Source organism: Nelumbo lutea, chromosome 1, assembly GCF_056320005.1.
Source record: "Nelumbo lutea isolate HS-2025 chromosome 1, American lotus-T2T, whole genome shotgun sequence".
Classification (NCBI taxonomy): Eukaryota; Viridiplantae; Streptophyta; class Magnoliopsida; order Proteales; family Nelumbonaceae; genus Nelumbo; species Nelumbo lutea.
This window is the reverse complement of record NC_142684.1, coordinates 77,259,334-77,277,518: the sequence shown is the minus strand read 5'-3', so window position 1 is coordinate 77,277,518 and position 18,185 is coordinate 77,259,334. Positions and strand designations below refer to the sequence as shown.

Here is an 18,185-nt window from a genome sequence, read left to right as displayed (position 1 = left end):
TTAGCCACATAGGACCGTCTCATTGTTCCGTTCAAGAACAATAGTTTTAGCCACTGCCAGAATATATATTATACGAGTCCGGATCTCCTGCCCACATTTATTACAGCCACAGATGAAGAACATCTCAATCCTCTACATAGTATTATACAGAGGGAGATGTTCTCAATTCACGGGGATAGTGTACTGTGGGTAAACGTGAGCAGGGTTCTGGTGGACAGGAGATCTGAACTCATATTATATGGCCAAAAAATGGTATTGAAATAATCCGCATTGACATATGCAAAAAAAAAATAGTATTATTAATGCTCCAACCTGTAACATATTCAGTACATATGAAAAACAAAATGATGATTAAATGGTACCTTTGGGCTTTAGGGAATTAATATATGACTTTCTCATCACATACAAACTCACAAACACACATCTATATTCTATAATTTATGGAGGTAAAAGGATTCTCACCACTCACCAGTCACCACAATTCAATTTAAGGTAATGGTGATTGCTGGATTTGATCATATTGGAAATTTCTCTCGGCATGTGGAGTTTGACGAGCTGATACAGTGACGATGGGCGTGACTAGGAAGGGAACGCTGCAACCCATGATGCACACAACAACGGCAAGCCACTTAGACTTGAATGATACGTCAATATACACTGCGGTGACAAAAGAAATTATCATTCCTCCCAGTGAGATCCACATGAGCCACAACGCCCAGCCAACTGCATTAACCAGCATTCCCGGGACGTCTGGCACTGCCCACACCAGTACAAGTGCCAGAATCATAGACGTACACATGGCAATTGTGTCAGATATGACAAAAGTTTTGAATGCCACATCATTTATGGATGTGGTAGCCCCACGACCCTTGTTTCCACCTGGCATCATAAATACAGCTGAGTACGTAACAGTGGCAATGAGAGCTGCTACTACTGTAAGAGTGTTGGCCATGGCTTTGTAGGACTTGTCTGCTCCTTTTGGTCTCGATGTTGGTTGTTGCCGCATTTCTCGGCCATGCCTGCGCTGGCCCCTTGCAGCTCCGGCCCTTTTCAAAGCTTTCCACATTAGAAACTAGAGGCATGTCAGTTGTCACAATCAATAATGATAGAACGGATTGGCAAAATAGAATGGATGTAGCAGAATATCGAATAAGGCATGGATGATAACGATGATGATGATTATTAAGGGTAAATTGTTCAAACCTTTTTTTGAAGTTTCTTATTATTGTTTAGAGCTTCAATCAAGTTTGGTAATTGCAATTCCTCCGAGTTAGTTGCAAATAAATCCTATTTATTAAAATCTTTTAATAAAAGGCACAAAAATGTTTAAAATACATATAAAATTAATATTGTGGCTAGTAAAAATAATATAAACCTTATGAACAATCACAAAAATGAGAGTTTAAAGTTGCAGTTTTATCTAGGAATGATTGATGTGAAGAGTAAATGGGCTTAGAGTAGTGATTGATATGAAAAGAAAATGGAAATTAAAGATTTTGGTCAAAAGTAACTATATAGTTACATCTTTCCTTAGAAGACTCAAACAAAAAAAAGGTCTACTTGCAGCTGTGTCAAAAGATTTAGGGAAGGAAATTACAATTACCAAATTTAGAGAAGATTTCAACAACCTCTTGCACTGTATTAGGGAAGGTGATTGCAATTATCAAACTTAAAAAGAAGATTTCAACAACCCTCGAAAACTTGAGAGGAGGTCTTAACAATTTACCCTATATTTATTTAATTAGCAAGAATGAAGTATGAACCATCCAAGTTTCCAAGGGATGAATGAATTACCTGCTGGAATGATCGCTCCTCTTTGAGCTCAATGACGTCCAGAGCAGTCCTTCCATCTTTGTTCATAGCCCTGAGATCCACCTTAGAAGTTTCTAGCAGAAGCTTCACTATCGCATATTTTTCCTTGTTGGCAGCTAAATGTAGGGGAGTATCCTTTCGATTATCGGGCTCGTTAATGAGTTCGTCCAGCTCTGATATTTTCAGCAACGCCTCAACCACTTCCAGCTCCTCAACCACTTCCAGCTCCTCATTCTTGATGACGATTGGAGTGTGGCCGGAACAAGCCGCGTAGTGTAGAGGAGACAACCCATCTTCGTCTAAGAGATATGTAACGGAAGGATCGGTTTGCAGTATCGCCTGGACTATATTAAGGTTGCCAGCTGATGAGGCGTAGTGAAGAGCAGTGCTTTTAAATGCATCGGCCCGACGGATAAGCTCTGGGCATTCTTTCAGATTCAGCAGCTCTACTACCAACTCTGATTAATTTACTCGGCAATTCAAAATGGGTAATAGCTTATAATATGATCTGGCGATCGTTTTAAAAATTTATAATAGCTTTCAGGCTTTCAGCGTATAATATGTAGCGTCTCTTACAATAAAACTGATCGATCGGAGATCATGAATGATGGAGCGCGATCCGGCCGGTCTTAGCTGTCCACGACCTTGCTTCTGAACGGGGTAGCAGGGAACCTGAAACGGAGGAGATGAGGAAGCTCCGGGGGGGAACCCGGTGTAGCGGCTCCGAAGCTCAAGTTAGAATCCTTCAAAAGCAAGATAATACCAGAAAGCGCAAAGTTTGCATACCTTGTTTGTTGGGGGCAGGGGGCTCTTATAGTCACTTCGCGCACTCGCTCCAAGGCCCTTGTCAGGTCAGGTATGATTACCCTTGTGCTTGTAAATTCGGCCGTCGTCCTTTCTGCTGGGACAGAACCGTCACTGCCTAACCGTCTCTCTAACTAGAGATGGCGGTGTCAGTGGCGGTGGCAGGTGGCCGTTTAGAGTGCGGCCGCAAAACGTCAAATCCCAAGTCAGTCAGGTGCGGCGCCCTCGGGCACGGACTTCCTCAGTGTCAGGCATGGTACGACTTGTTTGGTTTTGGTGCCCAGAAGGTGATGCGGAGTGCTAAGCGAGGCGAAGTCTTGAGCTCGGAGGTATCTATAGGGCAAATCAGTTCGACGATGTGTATCCCGAACTGTTACAAGGTTGGCCAGTTCGGCGAGGTGTATCCCGAACTGTTACAAGGTGGCCAGTTCGGCGAAGTATATCCTGAGCAGTTACAAGGTTGGTCAGTTCGGCGAGGTGTATCCCGAGCTGTTACAAAGTTGGCCAGTTCGGCGAGGTGTATCCCGAACTGTTACAAGGTGGCCAGTTCGACGAGGTATATCCCGAACTGTTACAAGGTTGGTCAGTTCGGCGAGATGTATCCCGAGCTGTTACAAAGTTGGCCAGTTCGGATTACTCTGGTTTTGGGCCAAGGGTGAGTTCGGGCCCCCCGTAGGGAGTTCGGTCCGCTGTTGTCTCCTTGTTCACGCCTTAGGCTTGGCCCCTTTTACCGAGCTGTTGTTTCTGCCACGTGTCGCGTAACATTGAGATCGGGCCAAATCTTCCTTCATCAATTGCCCCCCACTCCTCACGCCAAGGGTCTTGCCCTGGGGCGGGGAGTTTCACGAGGTAGTGGTGGATTTGTCCCGTCCTTCGAATCTTGACTGCGCGAGTTGCATTTGCTAGGGTTCTTCGGTTTCCGAGAAGGCTGGAAACGTGCCTACTCATGAATGTTGATGGTTGTGACAGCGCGCGTTTTAAATTTCAAAAATTCACGCCGCTAGGACGTGACAGCGGGTCATTCAAAAAGGCGTGCCACTGCTGTGTCAAGGAGACGTGCGGCGCATTAGTTTCGGAAAGACGCGTGTCGAAGCGACGTCGGTTTCAAAAAGACGTGCGCTGACGTTTTGCTTTTTTCGGAAAGACATGCGCCAATCACGTCTCGACCTTATGGGACGTGCGATCAGCAAAAACGTGGACCGTCGGATCGTATTCGATCTGCACGATCAATTCTTGGTTACTATAGCTATAAATAGTGGGGGACCCCAGTCGATTTGTCACTTCTACGGTTTGTATACTGAGCTCGCATCCAACTTTTCAGCTCACGTCCAAGTTTTTTCCAGCTCGTGTCAAGGCTGGTTATATAGCCTTCAAGGTTCTTTGGCTTGTTCCAGTCTCCGGAGCCTTCAAACTTTCTTCCGGTGAGTACTTTCCTGAATCCACCTTTTCCCCAATGTCTAGCTTTGATAGCTCAGACGATTCTTCAAGTAGGGCCGACGTAGGTTCTACCAACCGAGCTATGTCCCCCGACTGCCTCAGTGGTCCTGAGGTGGAATTTGAGGACTATGAACCAGTAGGCCGAGCCACTTCGGGCAGTTTGGCGTCTACCTCCCGCCGAAGTCGGATGCTAGACAGGTTTGGTCCCTCGACCATGACGCCTGAGGGGCTTCAATCCATACTTATGTCTTACAACCTTCCTAGGGGTATACATATTTTATTCCTTCGGGTAGCTTTCCTTGAGAACACGGTCCTGATGAGATCGTGATTTTTCGAGAGCAGCTCGCTGCGGGGTTGAGACTTCCTTTCCACCCCCTTCTCATCGAAGTCATAAACCACTCTGGTGTCACCATTGGCCAACTTCATCCGAACTCTATTCGGAACCTGGTGGGGATTGTTTCCCTTTTTTGTGAGCAGAACTTCCCCTTGGACTTAGAGATATTCTCCTCTATCTTGATGCTCAAGAGACAGGCGGGTTCTCTTCCTGGGGAAAGACGGGCATATTACCTTTCTCCTCGCCAGGGTTTTAAGCTTCTACACGATCTTCCTAATAAGGTCCCGGCGTGGAAGCGGGACTACTTCGGCGTGCGAAGTGCACAAGGATGACCCTTTCAGACCGGGTGGGGTGAGGCCGCTCCTGATTTAGGCGTGACTCTCGATAAAGAGACGGTGAAGGGCCTCCGACAATGGGCAAGGCAATGTTTAAAGTGCCATCACTACTTAACGGAGGCCAAGCTTATTGCGGTCGGCCTAAGTTCGGGTAGGTTTCTAGCTATGCAGTTTCTTGCTTACTTTGTTCTTTTCATTTTTTCTGATGTCGAACTCGTTTCTACAGGGGTGATGGACGCGGAGAGAACTCGTAGGGGGCGTCTGTTCCAAAGTATGAAGAGGAGGAAGTGGGTCGCCAAGCGAACTCGTACCGAGCTGCCCTTGGATGAGGAGCCCCAAGTTCTAAACCACACGTTGGAGGATCTGCCCAGGGAGCCCGAGGTGACTCCACCGATGCACGAAACAGCCGGGGTGCCTTACGCTGAGACCACTCATACGGGCGCTCCTGCATACTCAAGTGCTCTGGCTCACTCTAGGTCCGCTCATACGCGGGTTGGGCCCTCGGGCTCAGGAGCTCAAGGGGAGTTCAGGAGTGTGTTGACGCCGAACTACGCTCTTCAGAAGAGTAGGGAGGCTACTTTCCCTAAGGAGATCGCGGCGTGGACCGATCTTCCCTTGAATCAGGTCGCCTGCCGCGCCGTAACACATGCTATGGTGGTAAGTTAGATTTCGTCTGCCTTTTTCATTTTCTGTCGCTTTTGCTGTTATTGCTCACTTGTTTCTTTTGGTAGGTGAATTCTTCAATTCATGCCTTAGCGGCCCAAGTGGAGAAGAGCTCGTGACAGGCGCGAGCTGCTGAGGCTGCCGCTCATGCTGCTAAAGAAGCTTTCCGTGCTGCAGAGGCAAATACTCGGGCTGTTGAGGCGGCCGCTTATGCTGCCGAAGAGGCTGCTCGCGTCGCGATGGCCAGGCAGGCAAGGTCTCAGCGTGACGCCGAGGCCATGGGGGTAGTTGTCAAGCATATGGCGGACTTGAACTTGGATTTGCAGCATCAAGTCGAATATCTTCAGGAGGACATCAGGGAGAGAACACAGATTTTTTCCCAAGGCATTGAAGACACCAAGAAGAAGGCAGTTGAAGACTACATTGCCTCTCCGCGTTTTGACGATCTGATGGTGGATTCTTATAGGAGGGGGTTCAAATTGAGCAGGTGGATGATCCGGAATACGTACCCCGACCACGATGTTAGTGCCATATCCACTTCGCGTATAACTCAGGAGATGGCCAATGCTGCCGATGGCGAGCCGGACTCTGAAGGAGAGGCAGGGCCTTCGGGTGTTGTTGAAGTGCCTTCTGATGGCAAAGAAGTAGCTCCGGGCATGTAACCTTTTTTTTTTTTGTAAGTCCCTTCTGATGGCCAATGTACTCCTGTTTCTTGCAACGGAATAGATTGTCTTTTTGCCCAAGTGTTCCTTTTCCCCAAACTGATTCTTCGTCGATGCCACTTTGTCCGGGATATTATACTTCCGCGACCTGTTTTGCCGCGAAGGCTTTTTGCAGCGGACAGATTTTTTGCCGAGCTGATAATATGCTCGACTTCTTTGCTTGTTTACACTGAGGTTCTTCTTGGCTCTACATCGTGGCCCATAGGACCTGATTTCGTCCACTTCGCTTGGCGGTTTATAGGTAGTATCGCCTTAAGTTCACGATGTTCCACACTCGAGGTACTGGTTTGCCTTCCAAGGTTTCGAGTTTGTATGCCCCCCCGAGTGCTCTTTTTACTTTATAGGGCCCTTCCCAGTTTGGTCCAAGTTTGCCCACGCCGGGTTCGGGCACCATAATCTTACGAAGGACCAGGTCGCCGACTAGGAAGCTTCATTGCTTTACTCTGGTATTGTAGTAGCGAGCTACCTGCTGCTGGTATGCCATTGTTCGGATGTGCGCGAGGTCCCTTACCTCGTCCAATAGGTCATGGTTGGTACGTAACTCGTCTCCGTTCGTCCAATCGTCGTATGTTTCTAGTCGCAATGTTGGTACTTCGATTTCCGTCGGGATCACCGCTTCAGTGTCGTAGGTGAGGATGAAAAGGGTTTCTCCCGTGGCAGTTTTTTCTGTAGTTCGGTGAGCCCATAAGACACTTGGTAGCTCTTCGGCCTACAATCCCTTATCTCGATCCAGACGTGCTTTCAGTCCGCACAGGATGGCTCTGTTTATTACTTCAGTTTGACTGTTTGCCTGCGGGTGCGCGACTGATGTGAAGTTTTGCCGAATCCCCATGTTCTGGCACCACTCTTGGAACTTGATATCCTCGAACAGCTTGCCGTTGTCGGAGATTAGTACCCGAGGTAACCCGAAGCGACATACTACGTTCTTCCAAAAGAAGTTCTGTATGTTTGGGGCCGTAACAGTTGCCAGAGGTTCAGCATCTATCCACTTCGTAAAGTAATCTACTGCAACAACTAGGAATTTTCTTCCACCTGTTGCTGGTGGGAATGGCCCCAGGAGGTCGATGCCCCATTGTGCAAAGGGCCATGGGCTGGCGAGGTATTTGAGGTCCGAGGCAGGTTGATGGTGGATATTGGCATACTTCTGACACTCTTGGCCGCATTGCGTTCTGTAGGGAGGGTTCCGTCTATCAAGAAGCTCGCGAGTGGGTCGATCCAGCTCAGCTTTGCTTCCAAGACAGGAGTGACCTCCTCTGTCCCCCCGAGAATACTAGGCCGAGGTAAGTCCTCTATGTAAACAGTTCTCATGTTGTTGTGACTTGTGCTAGCTAACTGGGACAGAGCGTCGGACTCAGTGTTCTCTGACCTCGGGATTTGCCTGATGAAGTGTGACTGGAAGTTGAGCAGGGCTTCTTTTACTTTGGCCAAGTATGCGATCATGGAGAGCTCGCGTGCTTCATACTCGCCTGTAACTTGGTTGACCACGAGCTGGGAATCGCTGCAGGTGACCAAGTGTTTTGCCTTTACCTTTCGCGCTAGGTCCAGCCCAGCTATTAGGGCTTCGTACTCTACTTCGTTGTTGGATGCCGCAAACTCAAAGCGTAGTGCGTATTCTAATTTTGTTTCGCCCGGGCCGCATAAGACTATTCCAGCTCCGCTGCCTTGCCGGTTCGAGGAACCATCCACATGAAGGATCCAGGGCTCCTCATCCCAGTTCGCGTTTTGCCTAACCAGGAGAGCTGCCACACTAGCTGCTACTTCACGGGGTTCAGAGTCTATTGGCTCGAGAGCTCCGGGTTCGCCCGAACTGGGGACTTCGGGCTCGACCTGTGGGGCTTCGTGGCTGAAAGTGCACTCGGCGATAAAATCTGCCAAAGCTTGGGCCTTAATAGCGGTTCTCGGTTTGTACTGGAGGTCGTACTCGCTGAGTTCGATGGCCCATTTCGTCAGTCGACCAGAAACCTAGGATTTGAGTAAAACTTGTCTAAGAGGTTTGTCAGTCAGGACGATGACGGTGTGAGCCTGGAAGTATGGGCGGAGTTTCCGAGCTGCTGTCACTAGGGTGTATGCTAGCTTTTTTATCTGCGGGTACATTGTCTCTGATCCCTGCAAAATTTTACTAACATAATAAATGGGTCGCTGGACCCGGTCGGTTTCTTTTATTAGTACCGAACTGACCACCTCGTCGCTTGCCGAGAGGTACAATTCTAAGACCTCGCCCTCCTCGGGCCAGGCTAAGGTTGGCACACTAGCAAGGTAACCTTTTAGCTCGTCAAACGCGAGCTGGCAGTCCTGGGTCCACTCGAACCCTTTGCCTTTGATTGCCTTGAAGAAGGGTAGGCAGAGGTCTGCTGATTTGGACATGAAGCGGCTTAGAGCGGCTATGCAGTCGTTTAGCATCTAAACCTCTTTTACTTTCCGAGGTGGTCTCATATCTAGAATGGCTTTTATCTTGTCTGGGTTGGCCTCAATACCGCGCCGATTGACAATGTACCCTAGGAATTTGCCCGAGGTGATGCCGAAGACACATTTGTTGGGGTTCAATTTCATGCTAAACTGACGCAGGATTTGGAAGACAGAATCTAAGTCTTGTATTAATTCTTGTGAAAACTGAGTCTTGACGACCATGTCGTCTACATAACACTCTATCTTTGTGCCAATCAGGGGCCGAAACAGCCTATTTACAAGTCTTTGGAAAGTCGCCCCTGCATTTTTTAGTCTAAAGGGCATGACCTTGTAGCAATATAGGCCGAACTCGATTATGAAGTTGGTTTTTTCCTCATCGGATGGGTCCATCCGGATTTGGTTGTAGCCCGAGTAGGCGTCTAGGAAGCTTAGCAACTCATTTCCTGAGGTAGCGTCCATTAGGCGGTCAATTCTGGGGAGGGGGAAGCAATCTTTCGGGCAAGCTCGATTCAGGTCGGTGTAGTCGACGCACATGCGCCACTTGTCGTTTGCCTTTTTTACCAACACCGGGTTGGCCACCCAGCTCGAGTAATGGACTTCCCTTATGAAGTTTGCTGCGAGGAGCTTCTCGACCTCCTCATCGACCGCCCTCCAGCGTTCTGGGGCTAAGTTGCATTTCTTCTGTCTAACGGGTCTGACTACAGGGTCAGTATTAAGTTTGTGAGTTATTAGGTCGGCGCTAATGCCGAGCATGTCGGCCGCGGACCAGGCGAAAATATCTAAATTTTGAAGTAAAAAACTCACATGTTCGGTTCGTAGGGGTTCCTCGACGGAAGCTCCGATCTGAAGTGTGTGAGCTGGGTCCGTAGCCGAAGTCGGGATTGCGACCGTTTCCTCCGTGGGCAAAGCTCATTCCTCACCTTGCTCCGCAGGCCGTTCCAGTTCGAGGTCGTCGGCCGCCTTGGTTTTTCCCTTCAGAGCGGCAACATAACACTAGCGGGACTCGATCTGGTCGCCTCGCGCTACCCCCACACCAAAGTCCGTAGGGAACTTCATGGCCAAATAGTAGGTGGAGACCGCCGCCCGTAGGATATGCTTGATCGGCCGCCCTATTATGGCATTGTATGGGGAGGGGGTCGTGACCACCAGGAAATCATGGTTGAGTCTGACTGCACAAGGCCATGTGCCGACTTCCACAGGTACTGTTATTTTTCTGAGGGGCCTGACTTCCTCTCCGCTGAAACCCACCAGGGGAGTGTTCGCGGGCTTCAGCTCGCTCCTCTGTAACTACAGCTGGTCAAATGCTGATTTAAAAAGGATGTCCGCTGAGCTGCCCGAATCTACGAGTACGCGTCTGACCTCGAAGTCGCTGATCCTTAGTTTATTACACTACTCGGTACTATGACCATGGTCTCTATGGAAACTACAATACAAATTCTTATTTCTCTCGTTCGGATTTTCCTTTAGGTGAGGTGGCCACTTCACGTATGGGGCGTCTTTGATCGTCATTAAGATATTGGTCTGCCTTGTGTTTAATGGCGTGTAGTCCATCAGAACTGCTAGGGGAGCCCGGAATGACTAGTTCAGCTTCGGCTCCCAGGTCGGGTTTTTTCTGTCAACCGGGTTGGAGAGCTCGCCTTCTCTCTTTCTTTTCTCGTTCCCGCCTTCGGTTCGTTGGTTGATTTCCTCCTCTGTCCTCATGAACTAATCCGCGAGCTTGAGGAATTCGGCCACAATTGCGGGCTGGTTAGCCACCATGTGCCATTTGAATTCTTTGTGCGCCACCCCTCTTTTGGCCGCTACAAGTATGCTTCGTTGAATCGCTTGATGTAGCCCCGGATGGATTCTCCTTCTCTTTGGACTACTCCGAAGATGCTTTCCTCTGTTATGGGGCACCGTTGGCTGGTGACAAAGTGTGCGGTGAAGACCTGCACGAACTGGGCCCAGCACTTTATCGACCCGGGGGCCAGGTTCCTGTACCAAGTGTGGGCTACCCCCCTGAGGGTGGTGGTAAAGGCCACGCACATGCACGATTCGCTGGCCCTGGCGAGGTGCATTTGGGACTGAAAAGCGTCAACGTGGTCGTTGGGGTCGAAGGACCCGTCGTACTTGTCCAGAGGTGGGAGCTTGAAATCTCTGGGTAAGGGGACCGCCAGGAGTTCTGATGCGAGGGGGGAAGGAACCGAGAGAATCGGGGCAGCTCCTACCTCGTCCGAGCTCGTCTCTTTGCCTCTGAGTTCTAACAAGGCACGGGTGGTGGTTCGGCGACTTCACCGGCGCCTTCGTTGTTGAGTGGGCCTTGTACTGGCACTACTGGCCTCCGTGTTACCGAGCTCGATGGGCCCGGAATGCTGGTAGTCTGCCGCCAGGGCGCCGAATCGATTTTCCGTGAGCGGAAACTCGGGCTTGGAGCGCCGGGGTGCCGACCTCGCGGGGGCGAGGTTCCTGACCCGCCTGCGGTTGCGAGGTGGGGATGATATTTTTCTCTCTTCGGCCTGGGGACGAGGCCTGGCTGTTAGGGGGGTTTTGGAGCCGGGAGGCCTTCGCCTGGTGGGGGCATCCATCCTGCGGGGAGGCCTTGACTGGCCTCGGAGTGGGGTGGCGAGGTGGAAGTAGTGGTTGGTTCAGTGGCAGTTGGGGGAACTGTTGTTGATAGTGATACTGGGAGATGTTGTGCAGTACTTGGTGCTGGTGAAGCTGGTGCTGCTGAAACTGTTGCATTTGGGCTTGCATTGCCCGCATGCACTGCATTAGGTCGTCCAACCAGTTTTGGCTGGCTGCCAGGGGGACGGCAGTCCGTTCAGTAAAGGTTGTCTCAATGGAGAGAGGAAAGGGGATGCTTGTGGTAGGAAGGTTTATGGGCGCCACTGCTTGTGGCGCGTCAAGTTGGGGATCCCATCCACCGAAAGGGGGATGGTGAACTGTCCAACGCACACCACGGGGACTTGAAGTTGTTCCCCGGTGGTGTTTGTCTCCGTGCCACATCCGGCATTGCTGGAGGAGGCCATGAGTGTTGGGTTTTTTGAAGACAAGGGGTTATGGAAGTTTGGAGGGAGGCTTTTTGAAGTGATCCCACAGACGGCGCCAATTGATGGAGTGGCTCCGAAGCTCAAGTTAGAATCCTTCAAAAGCAAGATAATACCAAATAGCGCAAAGTTTGCATACCTTGTTTGTTGGGGGCAGGGGGCTCTTATAGTCACTTCGCGCACTCGCTCCGAGGCCCTTGTCAGGTCGGGTATGATTACCCTTGTGCTTGTCAATTCGATCGCCGTCCTTTCTGCTGGGACAGAACCGTCACTGCCTAACCGTCTCTCTAACTGGAGGTGGCGGTGTCAGTGGCGGTGGCAGGTGGCCGTTTAGAGTGCGGCCGCCAAATATCAGATCCCAAGTCAGTCAGGTGTGGTGCCCTCGGGCACGGACTTCCTCAGTGTCAGGCATGGTACGACTTGTTTGGTTTTGGTGCCCAGAAGGTGATGTGGAGTGTTGAGCGAGGCGAAGTCTTGAGCTCGGAGATATCTATAGGGCAGGTCAGTTCGGCGATGTGTATCCCGAACTGTTACAAGGTTGGCCAGTTCGGCGAGGTGTATCCCGAACTGTTACAAGGTGGCGAGTTCGGCGAAGTATATCCTGAGCTGTTACAAGGTTGGTCAGTTCGGCGAGGTGTATCCCGAGCTGTTACAAAGTTGGCCAGTTCGGCGAGGTGTATCCCGAACTATTACAAGGTGGCCAGTTCGGTGAGGTGTATCCCCTTTTGCCGAGCTGTTGTTTCTGCCACGTGTCGCGTAACAGTGAGATCGGGCCAAATCTTCCTTTATCAATGAATATACAGGGATTTGAGATTTGAATTGAATCGGATTTCTTGCTCTTGGTTGTCATATCCAGTTATCCACTCTGTAACCCAAACTGAGCATGAGGCAAGGTTACTCAATTCTAACATAACCCAGCCTAACCCAACCAAGGTCTCAACCCAATGAGTCCAATCCATGAAGTGTATAACCTTGACCAATCTGAGTAACCCAGGTTTCACAATACCCAATTAATACATGATAAAAAATTTACATTAACTATGTGTTAATTAACCTACATTTTTTATGAATTCATCACAAAGCCTGCAATGAATGTTTGGGAGTGCTTATTTTTAAACATTTATTATAATAAGTACTTTTTAAGAAAGGAACCGTCCTAATAAACATTTGTTGGTGTTTGGTAAATAGGTAAGTATATCAATAACGATATAATAGTCTACACATACATTCATGAATACATTTAGGATCATTAGACTATGTTCACACTGTTCCAAGTTCGAACAGCACTACATTGGGTTGGATATATTTACCTATTTATCAAGTAATAGTGATATAATAGTCTACACATACATTCATGAATATTTCATTCTTCTTCTTCTCGTTTTTTTTTTCAAGTAATAATGAGATGTTTATTATTTTTGAATTTTAAAGGTTTTTAATATAAATAAAATACTTTTTATTGAATAAAAAGAAATAAAAAATATTTTCAAATTTTTTACCGAACTCGGGCCCAAGCTTTGAATTTTATGAATATGGGGCTCAAACTAAAAACTTAAGCCTAATAGTGAGATCAGACTCAAGCTCGAACCTGAATATATTCTGTTGATACGTAAACAAAACCTGACCCAAACACAAATAGGCCATATGAACAACTCTAATCCGGACTTACCATATATTTCCCAATCATGGTGAATCCCAATCATGTGATGAAATATGTGGTGTCAGATAATGTTTTATTGGTAAAAGATCCCGGATAGCATGATGAGTTGGGATCTGATGCCTATTTACTAAAAGAAAACTAAAAAGTATATTGATTTGCCATCCCAAGATAATGGATGGATGGTTGGGTTCATTACTAATCTACTACGATACTACGAGCCATTGTTAACCTACGGATGCATCCGATGCAGAATTCTGAATTCCAGTCCCCCTATTACTAACCCTTTTCCCTATAAATCACATTCTGCCCGTCAGATGCATTTCCTGACGGGCAGAATGATAAATAAATAAATAAGCTTACCAAAGTGTCCCCTTATGGCAGCAGCATGTAGAGGTGTTCGACCATCGGGTCCGCCCTCTAGGATCACAGCAGCGATAGCTAAGATTGTCTTGAGGATTTCCAGCGATCCGTTTTCCGCTGCCAAGTAAAGCGGTGATTCGCCAGCGCTATAACAATGCATGCCAAGTCATCATCTCTTCGTAGCAACACCTTTACGACTTGTGTGTTTCCGTGCCTAACCGCCTCATGCAATGCTGTGTTGTTTTCTTTATTCTTCATCCTGATCAATACCCCCTCCATTTCATTTTCTTCGTTGTCCCTCCTCCATATCGCCTCTCCAGCTACTGCTTCCATGTCCCATCCTGGATGCGAAGTGAAGTGCAGTGTCACCCTTGCTGTTTGTTTACTTTAGAAGTGAATCGCATCGCTTCAGCATCTCTTTTACAAAGCCACCGTGCCCGAATTTTGCAGCTAAGTGCAGGGCGGTGTTCTTCTGAGGAGTTGTTTGGAGGAAACACTGTTCATCCCCAAGTTGATCAAGCACTTCCACTTTGCCAAGTCTTGCCGCCGTGTATAACCTGCTATCCATGATGCCTCCTCTCTCTCTCTCTCCTTCTTCTGCTCTAATATGTAATTCCTGGAAATCTTATGCTTCTACTCTCTGCTGCAAAAGGACATATATATATATATATATAGATAGAGTAAAAGCATATTAGAATATCAGATATCGTATGTAGATAGCCTCCAAGACAAAAGACAAAGAACAACTAGACACGGAGGGTCCACACGGAAGAGATAGAATGTCGAGAACTTAGAATAGCATCGTACAAACCATTGATAACAACATGTGCCGAGCTCTAACGGCGACGAGATAACATTGTACAAATTCAAAATAAATAAATAATTTTCTTCGAAACGCGAACGAGCAAATGCCCGTACATTGTTTGGACAAACCCTAAACAGCCCAAGAACACCGATCCATAACACGTGGGTGCCAACCTGGCTAAGCTCCAACGACCAAGGCCGCTAACCCACTGTGTGCATAGTGCCACTAATAGACACCACACACATTAACCCACCACAGCACGACAACGACCTCGTCAAAAACCCGACTGACCTCAAACTACTGAGCCCTGACAATCACCACACAAGAGACCTGACCAATCGTAAACGGTCTAGGCCAGGATAAGCCCCTAGCAGGCACCACAGGAACGGCATCCCAGGCACAACGACAAGAATATGGCCATCGAAATCCATGCACCCAACTGAATGATAGTCAAAGGAGAGACAACCGAGGATCAGGCCTATCTTAGTCAAAGAGTGTAAGGCTCTCCAAGACCAGGTACCACCAAGCTCCTCGACAACGTTGGGAAGTTGGAAGCACCTCAGCCAACATGAGACCGAGGCCACGAAGCCAAAGATCCTGGCCATCTAACTTCAAGCCCAAGACCTCAACCAACATGGGATTGAGGCCACAAAACTGAAGACCCCGGACATCGAGCATCAAGCCCTAAACCATGACCATCTAGTATCAAGCCTAAGACCTCGGCCAACATGAGATCGAGGCCATGACCAAAGACCTCAACCAACATGAGACCGAGGCAAAGAAGTCGAAGACCCCATCTGTATAGCATCGAGTCTGAGACCCCGACTACCCTAAGAACAAGTAGAAGCTTGGCTTATGGACCCTACCAACCAATCTAATTCCGAAGTAGAGCGACTTAGAAAAAAAAAAAAGAGAAACAACATAGAATGTGCTCGACAAAAAGACTAAACTTTCATTAATCAAATGGCTAGTACAGTAATTATAAGCAAAGCATATTGAGTTGTGTAAAACAAAAAAAGATGCGAAGAGAACATCAGTCCAGGTTAATCGTACTATCTGCAGGGTCACCTCCTTGAGGGTGGTCGTGTTGTTGTTCGGGGCTGGGTGTTCAGCTGATGGCGCCTCGGCATCAAAGGGATCGTACTGCTCAATGACCGTAGCGATCTCAGGGTGCTCACACATAACCCTCCTCTAAAAGCAAGCAAAGCCAGTCTACTAGGAGTCCTTAGCGAAATCGTTGATGGCAATATGGAACTCTTTAGACTCCTTGTACTTAGAAATCGTCTCCTCCTGTAGCAGCTTCACCTCTGCCTCCATGGTTGCCTTCCGCGCCTTATCATGACCCTCCATGAGCTCACATATGCAACTCTTCAACCACCACAGCTCCTCATCCTTGGCCACCATCTCTTGATTCAGCTTAGCCATATCCGCTTGCAAACAAAAGAACTTACCCTCTCGAGCTTCGGCCATCTAACGAAGGTTGTGCATCCTGTCGACCAATGTTGTCACTGCACAGATAGCTTGCAAAATGCAAAGACAATAAGCACGGCCAACTAAACCAAAGAACAAAAAGCACAATGCAGAAACCTTACCGCGACGGACTCCTAAATGGCCACACTCTCTAGCACCCCGCTTGTGCAGTCGCTTGTCTCTCTCTATGGATCACAGGCAACAAAATGCCCCTAGCCAGCTACTTGGGCATGCCATCAACCTCAAGGGTGTCCTCTAGCCAAACACTCCAGCTCGGCATGTACACTTCAGCCCCTCCTTCTACTAGACCTGAAGAGGGCAAGACATCGACACCTCCTCAAGGCACAGACTGCGTCCAAACGTGTTCTGGTGGAGACCCATCAGAGCCAATGTCAACCAAGTTGCCCTTAGCCATCCTTGGCCTCTTATGTAGCTGAGGAGTCACGATATCGGAGCAGCACTACTACTAAGCTGCCTCTGCTTGGGACACCACCCTCCTCTATGCAATGGCATACATGTGCCTCATCCTCTCCTTGTCGACCACCACCATATCTGCGAAAAAAAATAGTTAGTCAAGATTGAAGAGATGAAGCAAAAAAAATAATAATAATACAAAGCAGGGACAGACCAGTCGGGGGCACCATCAACCCGGCACGAATCAACATTGCAGGAGAGGTGTACTCCAAAACATCTACCCTCACTATCTACCTGACGGTTGCCAACTCCTCCCTAGACAGCTCAGCCTCGACCAGCACCTTCACCTTGGCCTTTGGGATTGATAGCTTGGCGGGGAACGGCCAACCCATAGGCAACGCACGAAGAAGAATCCCTCCTTCTAGTGTTTCACCAAGGAGGGACTAAGGCGAGCTCCTTATTGTTCTGTCAAGTTGAGAAATAATAGTAGCCCTGTTGATGCTTCTTCAAGTGGAAGAAGTATGTAAACATCGGCAGGGTAATGTCCACATTGTGAACCGTGTAGTAGCAGAGAAGGGTGACTAGGTACCTAAAGTAGTTGGGCATAAGTTGGATCAGCAGGATGCAGTACCACCTCAGCACCGTCGCGATACCCGCTCTCAAAGGTGACTATCAGGTTGTGCTCATAAATACAAAGCTCACCTGGTTGAGCTGAAGTGGCCCTCTCACCAATGTTGAGACACCTTAGCTCGTACTCTTTGGGGATACAATAAAGGGCTCTAAGACGGACCAAGTCTCAATGTGTTAACCTAAATAGAGAAGAAGTGAAGTGGCTACTGAACTGTGCAAAGGCACCAAGCCCCTCTTCGGACACCACCTCAACGTATACCTCGGCCTTGCCAGTTTCCCCGACTTTGCCCTCCTAAAGGGCCTTGGCATCCTCCACCATGATACCCTTGACCTTAACCCCATAGGCGTTAGTCTTGTGGACCACGAGCATGGTGGCCATGCAGTGAGACCCCGGCTCGAACTCACTACCCGACGTATAAGAATCGGACGAAAAAGAGGAAGAACAAAAAGATGAAAAGGAAGATGAAGACATCTTACCGAAGAGTAACATCACGAAACACCTGATACACCAACCAAAGAATAACACTCACCAATCTCCTATGATAAATTTCACCCAAAATGACAAAGTGAAATGGCTCGCTACCTCCCTTTATATAGAGCCAGCCAAAGGTTCATATCAATCTAGATCAACAGCGTAGAACTTCTACCGCACTTTCCACATTCATACACCTCAGGAAGACGAAACAACATGTCTGCCAACCTATAACGAAAATGACATGAGTGTTGAACCGCTCGTTCTGCCCATCAAACTGGTCTCACCCCTGACAACCAGCTCAAGGATAGTAGAGTTCCTTAGCCGAGGACCTAGGACTCTTCAGCCCAACCATGACCAAGCACTACACTCCTCGACTTTGGAATTGGCAGAGTGGTGTTTGGATAATTGCCAAGCTGGCCTAAGGGTGCCACGTGGCAGACTCCATGGCAGCTTTCTTAGGGCAGCGTCAACATCAACCGTGTAATGGGAGAGCACGACCAGGAAGTAGTGTCCCACAAAGACAAGGAAACGGACTACGCTAGGGAAGAGGTAAGCCCCCCCCCCCCGAAGACCTTAGTGAACAACTTCATCCTGACAACCCCGGATGCGTAGTCCAACCAAAACAAGGACGTTCAACTATAAATAAGTACACCATGCTTAAGGTAAGGGGCTTTTGGACTCATAACTCAATCAAGCACCCTTCTTGAATTTACCTCAGTCCCAACCAACCTACATACTTCAATTCATCTTGATCGACCTCTTTGGCACTTTCTAACTTGAGCGTCGGAGTGCTTACCCGGGAAATAACTCCTTGGGCCTCTAACTCTTCCTA

The 18,185-nt window shown here is 48.4% G+C and overlaps 1 protein-coding gene across 1 annotated transcript; it reads right to left on the bottom strand.

The window, feature by feature from the left end:
• Positions 1 to 270: 270 nt before the first annotated feature.
• Positions 271 to 14,127, bottom strand: LOC148875507 (protein ACCELERATED CELL DEATH 6-like). Its single transcript, XM_088964705.1, has 4 exons — positions 13,946 to 14,127; positions 13,560 to 13,705; positions 1,795 to 2,270; positions 271 to 1,072 (listed from the first exon to the last, which is right to left on the bottom strand). The coding sequence occupies exons 1-4, from the start codon at positions 14,125 to 14,127 to the stop codon at positions 488 to 490; spliced, it is 1,389 nt and encodes a 462-aa protein (XP_088820831.1). The 3' UTR covers positions 271 to 487.
• Between the last annotated feature and the right edge of the window lie 4,058 nt (positions 14,128 to 18,185).